Source organism: Pteropus vampyrus, unplaced genomic scaffold (genome assembly GCF_000151845.1).
Source record: "Pteropus vampyrus isolate Shadow unplaced genomic scaffold, Pvam_2.0 Scaffold139, whole genome shotgun sequence".
In the NCBI taxonomy this organism is placed as follows: domain Eukaryota; kingdom Metazoa; phylum Chordata; class Mammalia; order Chiroptera; family Pteropodidae; genus Pteropus; species Pteropus vampyrus.
This window is the reverse complement of record NW_011888920.1, coordinates 235,557-247,688: the sequence shown is the minus strand read 5'-3', so window position 1 is coordinate 247,688 and position 12,132 is coordinate 235,557. Positions and strand designations below refer to the sequence as shown.

At 32.7% G+C, this 12,132-nt stretch overlaps 1 protein-coding gene across 2 annotated transcripts in view; it reads left to right on the top strand.

The window, feature by feature from the left end:
- DCUN1D5 (defective in cullin neddylation 1 domain containing 5) overlaps positions 1-12,132 on the top strand; it is a 31,231-nt gene that overhangs the window by 3,429 nt on the left and 15,670 nt on the right. For both annotated transcript variants that reach the window (XM_011368109.2, XM_023535376.1), the window contains exons 3-4: positions 4,499-4,569; positions 4,984-5,075. In XM_011368109.2, coding sequence (XP_011366411.1) covers positions 4,499-4,569; positions 4,984-5,075 — 163 coding nt within the window. The remainder of the gene's footprint in view (positions 1-4,498; positions 4,570-4,983; positions 5,076-12,132) is intronic.

The window sequence follows — 12,132 nt, the reverse complement described above, 5'->3', positions numbered from 1 at the left end:
ATAAGAAATTAAACAGACTGATGTTAATTAAATTAAACAGACTGATAAATGCTCTATTAGGAAGATGCACTGTGAAATTTCATAGGAGGAATATGTAACCCAGCCTTGAAAGCGTCAGGGATGGCTTCTTGAAGGAGCTAACTTTATGGTAAATTCTCTAAGTGGTAGATGTAAAAACTCTTGGCGTGGGGTGAGGTGAAGTCAAAGCCAGGGACAGGCTGAGCAAATATATGGAAAAAAGCACTTGTTTCCCACTTATTACTAACTTCTTTATAAGCATATATGACATTTTCTTTCCGATTAGAATGGTTTTGGTCTTCTGTAATGATTGATTTTAAAGCTTTTTTGTTTGTCTTTTTCTCCTTGTTTTCTTTCTCTTACCTGCCTCCCTGATGGCTCCCCTTCCCCTCTTTTATCACTATCATTTTAGAGTGTTTGTTTAAAATAAAACTGTATATGCAGTCATTGTCTTATATGTAGTAATAATCAAGTTAAGGCCTCAAGTGTACTCTGAACTTGAGATATAAATTTAGGCTAACTGTATGGAAAGTAAGACTTTTGAGGTGGGGGATACAGTATCCTCTCTGTTGGGATCAGCTGAGTGATCCCAAAAGTATAATTTAAAAATTGTTTAGTAACAGAACAGATTCTTCCTAGACCAGAAAAATTGCTATTACTGGCATCCCAAGACAACCACTAACCCAAATTAAATGAAGAGAATTCATTTTTTTAATGACCTCCATTTAAAATGTTGACCCATTATTCAAAATGCCAGTTTTACTGATATGCATGATATAGAATAAAAGGTCACTCATCTTATTTTACTTATAAAGGTTATTAGATGCCATTAGATTAATTAGTCTTTTTTTTTTTTATGCTTACTTGTTTTACCTCTTTTAGGGTTTTCCTGGGTAGCATGAGATTCTAATTAAACATTCATTTCCTAAACTGGAGTTTTTGAAATAGCCAGCATAATAATTGCTATCTTTACTTCAATAATTATGCTAATTATATAATTTTCCTGTGACCATTCTGTTAAATAAACAATGTTATCCTTATTTTATAGATGAAAAAACTCATGATTAGATTAATAAGTAGCTTGCTTAATTAAGATCATACAATGACAAAAGCCAGGATTCAAACCTAGGTCATTCTGATTGCAGAACCAGTGCTTTAACTACTATCTTGTAAGGGTTTTTTTTGTTTTTTTGTTTTTTTTTTTTAAATGTGTATGTGGCAACTAATTTTCCTTTTGAAAAGAAAATATTAGGACACTGGAGGTTAACTTCTGTCATTCATTGAATGAGCATTTGTTGTATGTCAGGCACTGTGGTAAGTGTTAGGGATATAGTAGTGAACAAGTTAAGATAGATCCCTGCCCTTGGGAATTTGTCTTCTAGTGGGAAGAAATATGTTAAATAAGTAAGTAGAAAGATAATTATAGTTTGTGGAGGGTTATAAAGGTAATAAATATGGCGAAGTGCAGAGATAAAAGAAAGTTCGGGTGAACTTTAAAATACAGTGATTAGGAAAGGCCTCTCTAGAGGTTTCTGTGGGCAGAGACCAAATTGATTAAGGAGGAACCAGTTATTTGCCAAATAAACAGTAACTGTTCCATCTTAAAATGGGGATGTCCCTTATTAAAATGGAAACAATAATTCTGCTTATTGAGATAATATATGAAGCACTTAGCACAGTACCTGGTATTTAATCAGAACTCAATAAATGTTAGCTTTTATTAAAAGAGGAATAAATAGTATTGCAGCATCAGATTTACTGGTTTTATATGGTTGCAATACTGTTCCAAAATTAACAATATAGCCTTTAGATAGCTCATATTAAAGATGCAATATCATTCATTAAGCACAGTTTTTCTTCCTTAGCATCATGGTTTTAGGCTCTGCAGGTATAGCTAGGAACACTTCTTTATGGTTATTTAAAAATAAAAAAATTTTTTTAGTTATAAATTAACACTAATCTTGTTAATATAATATTATAGGTCATGTGTGATTAGCCTGATGGTTTTGCCCTTTCACAAGATCTCTTATCATGACTGATATTTAAATTAGCAAGGATTCAGTAATACACTGGGCCTATTATTATTAAACAAAAGCATAGAAAGTGAAAAGGCACTTTTAAAGTTTTATAAGGAATCAAGAATAAGGGATAGAATTATATAGTCCTAATAAGGATCCATCTGGTAAACTAAATAATTTTTGTAGCTTCTTAAATTGATTGGAAACCTGTATTTTGTCTGAAAGAGTAAGTCGAATTCAGCTCCAGAGGTTTTTACCTTGAGAGTAGTTTTATTGGAAGAATATATTTCAAGAGAAATAATTAATATGCAATCTGGGAAGAAAACATTGGTATAGACCTTATTTTAGATTTAAATATGTTTGTATTTATTTGCATTGCTTTAGGAAAGTCACCTACTGTTTACAGAGAGGTCTTACATATCTTTATTTAAAATAATTTAATTTTAATCACTAATCCCACAGTTTCTAAAGAGGCTGTATTTTATAACAATAATTGATATTTCTCAACATAACTCTTCAGCTTTCTCTTCTAATTACGAATGATGGAAGCTTCGAGAGCAGGTCAGCTTTCTCGTTGCGTAGAGAAATTTAGATTATATTTCCTATCATACCTTTAAAAAAAAACCTTTGTTTTGTTAAATTTTTTATCTGATGTTTACTTTCATCCAAACCCACATATAAGGATGCATATTTACTTGTATTTTTTAACAGCTTTATGGTATATGTTTGCTTTTTAAATTACATAATTAACACATTCTCATTAAAAAAAATCCTCCAAGTATATATTAGGAAGTGAAAGTTTCCTATAATAGTCACCCCTTCACCTTTTAACACCTCACTGCACAAATAAGTGCCGTACTTATTTAAACCAAGAAAATTTAAAAGGGTTTTGGTTCAGACCACGTCATTTTAGCAACCTGGATCTCATCTGAAACAGCAAGAATATATTGGCCACATACTGGATGGCTACATTCTTCTATTAAGAAAAAACCTAAGGATATTGGCTTCATGTTGCGCTTGTGGACTAATGATAGTGATATAAAATGCCACCTTAGCAACCTTGGTTTCGTCTGTGATTTATAAAGCTAAGTATTTTTAATCTTTATGAAAGGAAAATAAGTTTCTCTTACTTTAACAATAATATTTCAGAAGCCAAGTGTGGTAAACCTATTTCTATCATGTTTCATATTGTTTTAGTCTTTTTAAAAAATGAGATATAATATATTCATTTCAGGTATACAACATAATAGTTTGCTTTATGTGTATATTGCAGAATTATCACCAAAATAAATACAGTTAACATCTATCACCACACAGCTACAAAAAATTTTTTTTGTGATAACTTATAAGATCTACACTTTTAGTGACTTTCAAATATACAGTACAGTATTATTAACTATTGTCACTATGCTTTACATTATATCCCAGTACTTATTTTATAACTGGAAGTTTATAGCTTTGACCACCTTCACCCATTTTGCGCACCCTTCACCTCCACCTCTAGCAACTACTAATCTGTTCCCTGTATTTATGAGTTTTTCTTTTGATTTATATTCCAAATATAAGTGAATAGATCATACAGTATTTGTCTTTTTCTGTCATTTCATGTAGCATAATGTTCTCAAGGTCACAAATTTCATGTTGTCACAAATTTCCTTTAATCTTATCCAATCACAAAAAAGGCCTAACAAAAATGTAATTAATATATTTTAGGAATCTGATGACAAAAAATATGAGAATTGGTGTACTGACTCGTATTACTAAGGGAGAAAAATAAAAAACAAGTATTGTTAATTTTTAGACAAATGATAGATAAGCTAATTGAAGGATTAAACTTTTGTTTCTACATTAAGGTGGCAAAACTAATGCTTTGCTATCTATTCGAGAACCAAGATGATAAGGAAAATATCTCATTCTGGAATTGGAATGCAGTAATTTCCTTAAGTTTTTATTTTCATAGTATGTATATTTTTTTAAAGTATTAAGTTTCGAATATATTTTAAAAGGGTAATAAATGACCTGTTTTAGTAACTAAACAGATATTCTCTGATTCTTGTCTTAAATTATTGTAGGTTGATACTGGCACATTCTAGTAGAGTAAGAAAGTCAAACCATATGCTTCTTTATATTCATGCATTGCCAAAAATTTTCTTTAGAGAAGGTTGTCAGTAAAATTTTTTTAATGGATAGGTTCAAGTTATTGTACAAACTAGTGATTGATATTAATACTGCTTCATTTTTTTCTTAATTTCATTTGGTAATGTGTTTAAAGATCATCTCTAAAATTTTAAATTCTGTAGCAAAAAGTTATACTTCAAAGATATGTCAAAATTCAAATTTAATTATTTACAAAAATGTTATGGTATATTTATATTTATAGATGCCTTTAGCACAATGGCTTATGTTTTATGTTGATATTAAATTATAACAACGAAATATATAAATTATTTTTGTTTTTAAAGGTCCTGATGAAGTTGTAGGGCCAGAAGGAATGGAAAAATTTTGTGAAGACATTGGTGTTGAACCTGAAAATGTATGTTTTATTTCTAAGTAGAATGGAATACAGGTGGGGTAGAACCTATTTTTGAATTTCTAAAAATCAGGACACTTTAATCTTATATGTAGATTTTGTTTCTTCATGTTTATTATTATAGATTTTTATTTATGGTATTTTTAATCAATTAAAATTGGGCACATGTTCTCTTTCTTGATACAAATATTGTTTGTAATAGAGTGAGAGAGATTCTACCTTCAGAAACTGTTAGAACTTTTTACTTTTAAGAAATTGGTCCACCTAAATTTCTTTATAGTTAATAATTCCAAAGCTTGTACTCTTTAATAATTGAAAGATGGAAATAGTTTTATAAAAATGCTCTCCATGATAAATATAGACATGATTATCTCTATGCTGACTTTTCCCCTATCCTTTATGTTCTGTTCTTTCCAGATTATTATGTTAGTTTTAGCGTGGAAATTGGAGGCTGAAAGCATGGGATTTTTTACCAAGGAAGAATGGTTAAAGGGGATGACTTCATTACAGTAAGATATTTTTTTAAAAAACAAATTTGATGGCCTATTTGAAGATCTTAATTAATATTTTGTGCTTCATAATTTTCAGGAGTAAGGTTTCACTTTACATAATCAAATTGGTTTGATTTATTACAATCAGTTTAGGATTGACAAAATTTATATTATGGTCTTAGCAAAATGGACAGTTACCCAGTTTTTAATATTATCTATGTAAGAACCTCAGATCAGTCCTATTGAAATCATTGACTCTTTGGTGGGTGAATTAGAGGTCCAAGATCAAAGTTATTTACTCACAGGTTGTTTAAGCAATGAGATTTCCTTCTCTGAATATGGTATTATATTATGTAAGGAGTTTGTTCTTTAGACAGTCCTAAGCTCTGGGGCCTCCTCTCTTTCCTCTTCAATTTTGTACTTAATTAAAAAAAAATTGAAGATAGAGTTATATAACACTTTTATTGCCAAATGAATCTTACAGAGAACAAAAGTAGAAATGTTATATGGCTTCCCTGCAACCTTTAGCCATTTTATAGTTGTATACTTTCAGTTTAGGATGCTGCCTTTGAACACTTTCATAAATTATGGAATTACTGCTTTATAAAAATTTGATTTTAACTTTCCGGAGTATAGTGAGCTTATTTTCAGAATCAATTAATAATTGTGTTAATTATATATTATATCATGTTTCTAATGTTCATGTAGAATGTTACTAATTATCAACATTCTAAAATAGAGAGATCTTTAATTTATAATATTTTTGAGCCCAAAACTGAGCATCGATTAGCCCTGTGGTTTCCCGTTGAGATTATGGTTTTGTTAACACACTTAACTGTTCTTTATTCCTTGTTTGCCTGTCCTAAAATTTCAGAATACTTGGTTATTTTTTTTAAGTGTATTTGTTCATACAGAACTTAAATTTTCATATTTGAATTTTCAGTGTCTAATGCTTTGTAATTCTCCTTTCTAACTATCATTAACATTCATATTTAGGTAAAATATCTTTGCTCATATGAACCAAATCATAATATCTAGAATAGAACCTAAAATCAACCCTTTCACTTTCATAACATATAGGTAAGGTAAGGAGTCTGAGACGCAGGTAAAGAAATTATTTGCTAAAGTTTACATTTCTCCTTTGTGGCATAGCAAAGACCTAGAATTTCATTATTACTAGTATTACCATTCTATTTCCTATTGCATCATTCTTCTATATATGTGTTAACATTCTTTATAAAATAGAAGGCCATTATTAACTTTTTAAATCATAGTATTTACAACAAAGACTGGATTCAGTCATTTATCTAGATGTCATAACATGCCAAATTAAAATAATGTTGATTCTGGAATTCTTTGGCCTATTTCTTACCTTTAATTAGCTTTGTTGAGAAAGATAAAATACATATACAAAAGAATATGCAAAGAACATAAACTAGTTTTCACATTGCTCAGTCTGTTTTATTGAAATGTATATCAGCTGTAACATGGCTTATTAATTGTAAGACATTTTATTTAGCATTGTACCTGCTTTTATTGCTTTTTTTTGTATACTCCTTTTTTGAATATTACAGCTAACCAATGTTTTTAAACCAAAAAGTTTCTAATTTATAGTTTTGCATAACTTCATATAAAGAGCCTTTGTTTAACACATGTGTAAACACAGAGTATTTCTAATATTTACTCTTGAATAATTAGCAGCATATGGCCTTGGGTCCAAAAATAGAAATTAACTAACCCATGAACATATTTTTTATTATCACATTTTTCCTATAGTAAGTTCATAAGCTATACAAAATGAAAGCAATTATTTAGCACTTAAAATTGACCTAGAGGTTTCTGTTTCACTTATTTTATGATTCTCTGACCATCTGCCCAGAACTCTTTGCTGTAGAGCCTTGAAGCTATTCAGATTAGGCAAGCATGCTTGACTAGGAAAATAGTTTTTTCCCCAGGATCTAAATTACTATGTGAAGTATACTTGACCCTTGAACAATGTGGAGGTATGGGCATCAATCCCTGTGCAGTCAAAAGTTCACATATAACTTTTGATTTCCTCAAAACTTTATTAATAGCCTACTGTTGACTGGAAGTCTTATGGATAACATAAAGAATCAGTTAACACATATTTTCTTTGTTATTTGTATGATATACTGTATTCGTAGAGTAAAGTAAGTTAAAGAAAATGTTATGAAAATCCTAAGGAAGAGAAAATACCTTTACTGTACTTTCCTGTATTTCTCCATGCCAGTAGTACATTTGTCTTCTGTTTGCAAGATGAATTGTCTGTTAGTACCTACATCCATATTGTCTTATAAGATACAGAACACTGTGGATGTTATTCGTATTACTAACACTAGACATCAAAAATGAAAAGGTAATGTGAAAAAGAAATTCGTATTTATTTACAGGTGTAACAATTCATTAATAAGGAAGCAGCAATATGATTGCTTTATGGTAGCCAGGTATAATCAGTGTATTTGCTTCATGGTAGTAACGAAATCTCCAAAAAACTGTTACAATATATTTATTGAAAACATTCTGCGTATAAGTGGACCTGACCCAACTTTGTTCAAGGGTCAGCTCTACAAGTATATTTTCTCAGTTAGCTAAATCTTATTACTTCACGAATCTTCTTATAAAAAACTTACTAGGAGTAAAATCATTTAAAATTTAAATAAAGAGAGACAAAAGAATATATGTGAGTCTAAATTTTTAAATTTATATTTGGTTTTATATAATATAATCATAAAATGTAAAACTTCACAAACTTGATTCCCTTTCTAAGATTTTTCATATTTTTAGGATGTAATTTAACCTGGGCATCATAATTTGATAGTCTTAATATAGTTATCATTTGTTTCAAGTTAATTTTAACCCTTGGAAGACTTAACTATAGCACTGCTGAAAAATAGATACAGTCTGGTAGTTAAAACATATGCTATGGTCAAAGAAAGTGGACTATAGTAGTCATGATTAGTTAAAATCTGTGATTGTATAATGTTTTAACAGTTTCAGAATAATTTTTACATTCGTTTTAAGAGTTTTTATCTTATTTTTTTCACTTAATCTGTGTGCAAAATTTTTTAAAACTATTTTTTAATTTAGTTTCAAGTGTATAGTACATTGGTTAGACACCTATTTAGTTCATAAAACGATCCCCCCAATTGCACCCTCCGTCCCCTGACCCTCCACCTAGCCAACATATTAATGCTAACTGCAATCCCTACGCCTTGCTCCCCATCCCCATGACCATCCATCAGTTACTAATTTGTACTTCTTTAGCCCTTTACCCCATTCTCTCAGCTGCCTAAACCCCCCTTCCCTCTGTCTGACACCAAATTGTCTACTGTATTTGTGAGTCTGTTTTGATTAGTTGGGTCTTTTTATTCCTTAGATTCTGCATATAAGTGGAATCATATAGTATTTATCTTACTCTGACTTAAATACCTTATAGGTCCATCAAAGCATTATCTTTTTCCATCCCCTGCCTTTTCATATGTAGGGATCTTGTTTTCTTATCCTTTCAGCCTCTCTATCTTTTGGTTGGAGCACTTAATTCTTTTCCATTTAAGGTACTTATTGATAAGAATGTCATTACTATTCTTTATTTCTGTTTTTGATACATGTTTTTTCTTCTTAAAGAAGTCCCTCCAACATTTCCTGTCATACTGGCTTGGTGGTGATAAATTCTTTTAGTTTATTTTTGTCTGGGAAGCTCTTTATCTGTCCTTCAACTCTAAATGATAGCTTCGCTGGATGAAGGATCCTTGGTTGTACATCCTGGGTCTTTGTCACGTCAAATATTTTGTGCCAAGCCCTTCTGTCCTGCATAGTTTCTTTTGAGAAATCAGCTGCCAGTCTTATGGGTATTCCTTTGTAGGTAACTATCTGCTTTTCTCTGGCTGCTTTTAATATTCTTTCCCTGTATTTAACCTTTGGTGTTTTAATTATGATGTGTCTTGGTGTGGACCTCTTTGGAGCCTTGATTTTTAGAATTCTCTGAGCTTCCTGGGTTTTTATGTCCATTTCCTTTACCAAGTTAGGGAAGTTTTCCATCATTATTTCTTCAAACAGTTGTTCAGCATCTTGATTTTCTTCAGTTACGCTGATCAGACGAATATTTAGAGCCCTAATAGTGTTCCATATGCTCCTTAAATTATTTTTATCTCTTGCCATTCTGATTGAGTGTCCTGATTGGCTTTCCTGTCCTCTAGGTAGGGCATTTGATCCTTTTCTTTATTCACTTTGTTTATTCCATTTAATATACTTCTCATCTCAGATTATGTGTTCTTCATTTCAGACTGGTTCCCTTTTATAATTTTCATTTCCATTTTTATGTTTTTTTATCTCTTTGTTGAAGTTCTCACTGGATTTATCTACACTTCCCAAAAGTTCATCGAGCATCTTTATTACCTGTGTTTTGAACTCTGCATCTGTTAGATATCTTGACTCCATTATATCTGGATCTCTGTTCCATTCTCTCATATGGTTTCTGCTTCTTTGTCTTCCCATTTTGGCTGCCTTTCCATGTCTGTTTCTGTGTGCTAAGCAAAGCTCCTCAGTCTCCATGTCTTATTAGTGTGGATTTGTGAAGTAGGTGTCCAGTGGCACAGTTCTGAGTGGGATTCAGCTGCAGTCCAAATATAGCCCAAGCCTCTACCCCTCTGAGGCATTTGTTAAGATTCAGCAAGCAATCCACAGATGCTGTGCCTATAGTTGCTTCATAAGGCCACACCAGAAACCGAGGCCAGCTGCCTCTAGTGTGAGTCTAGGCACTGCTCAGCAAGGAGCACCTGACTCACTGAGGATCCACCTGGATGTGGCGTGGGTGGGACCGCGAGTTGGGAGAAGCAAGGTTTTAGGGAATCCTCTGGGTGGAAAGACCTCTGTTATCCAGTTTGATGACGTCACGGCTATGGCGGTGCTGTGTCCAGTGCACTGGTAGTGGGGGAGGGCTCAAAAGGGAACAATGGATACCACCAGCACTTCTGTACACAGCGAGTGTTGCTTCGGCCCTCACTCTGACAATGTCTCCCTGTAAGTCCTTGGTGCTCGCTGCGTGCAGCGGAATCGGTACTGGTGCTCCCAGTGAGCAGATCTGTCACTGCGAAAACCCACTCTCGGATGCGGCTGCTTTTAAGAGGCTTCTACCGTTGCCACAGCCTCCATCCCACTCAGCTGTTTGGGACAAGCAGCCCCGTGTCCTTGCCCGGTCCTACCTTATGCCCTCGAATGGTGTATTCTTGGACTTCTCCCTAGTTGTATGGCTTATTTATCTAGATCCCAGGCGATTTTTCCTTGCTATTTGTTCCTTGTTTCCATCACAACTTTGATTTGGTCGTCAGAGGGATGAACAGAGCCTCTATCATCTACACCATTTTTTTCTCTCTTTAAGGGTGTTTATTCATATAGACTTTCCAAAATTAAGTTATCATTGTCTTCTGTGTGAAAGAATTTATGGGTATGAATTTATATATAATTAGACTAGAATGGCCATTTTGTAAGTTTTAGAGGATATAATTGCCATATTCTTTCTAAGTATTTTGCTCTTCATAGCTTTCATCATTGTTTAATAATAGTCAAATTTCTTTTCAAATTGAATTGAATTTAGATGTTTATATTAGACATCTATATTATGTAAGGTACTGTGTTGCTTACTGTTGATCTCAGTGAGGTGTAAGACATGGCTTATGCTTTTTTAGTTACATTCTAATAAAATGTAATACTAAAACCATAAATCGTAAATCTAAGTAGAATGTGACAAGGGCTAGATTAAAAATAAAAATACATATACTATGGAAGCACAGCTGCTAATAAGGTTAATTTTAGCTGAGTAGACAGGAAAATCTTTATAGGTGTGGCATTTCAATTGGACCTTGAAGAATGATTAGGATTTTGATAATTTTTGAAGATACAGGAAGGTGTTTCTGAACAGGAAATTGATTGGGGCTTTGAAAAAGGAAAGTATATGTTTGAAGGAAGAGTCTGGTTTATTACAATCAAATGGTACCTGAAGAAAATTAACAGGTTTAAACTCCAGAATATTAGGATAATGGCTACATTATGAAGGGCTTTGGCTAAATTGTTGAGAGTTTAAAGCACATAGATATTTAGAAACTATCAGAGATTTTTGAGTACAGGAATTATTAAAGATTTTTGAGATAGTTTTCAGTAGAGCAGTTGTTTTAATGTTTGAAGGTCAGAGACTCTTGAGAACCTTATGAAACCTGTGGACCTTATCCCCCATTAAGATGAACATGTGCTGCTACGCACAAAATACTGCATATGGATCTTCGTCTTCCTTGCATATGTGGATTCAAGATACCAAGGATACTTGTAGAGTGGAGAATTTTTCTCATATCCGCTAGCTATGGTGTTGGAACAAGGGTGAAATACCATGGTGGAGAAATATGGTGGTGAAAACTGTGAGCATAGATATTTGAAAAGACTGTACTTGATTATGAAAATGAAAAAAGAGGCAAGAAGATAGCATCCTACAAGAATGGTAGTAACTAAGCTGCCTGTCAGTAGATTTCAAGTTGTATACCTTCTCTTCTCCATATTAAGCCCTCGACATTGAAGATTAAAGACAGTGGTCTGGCTTGACTTTGTTTAGGGGAGAGAGAAATGAGAAGCATTTATATGGTTTTTTTTTTGGTGGTCTTTGGTGGTCTTTGGTGGAGTCGGGTATACAGGATGCCATGGTGTGTGTAGTGTATGACTATCATTCATTGAGCATTTTGGGCCCAACTACTAATTGCCATTAGTATCCTTCTCTTTTGCTCTCCCCCGTGGTCATCATGACAATTTCAAAATGCTCCCCTCCACATTTCCAGGTAACCCCAGAGGTGGACCGTATTATTCTGATTGATAGACCTGATTCAGAGAACATTGTAAATCCAGAACTTTGTGAGTAAATGTTTTCCTGTTAAACATCACTGTGTCAGAACATACTTATTGAGACTTACTGATTAAGAAAGAGAACCTCACTTAGATCTAATACCATAGGGAGAATTTCTTCTCAATTTAAAGATCTTTAATGAAGAGGAAATTTGAAAGCCTCCCTTATTAG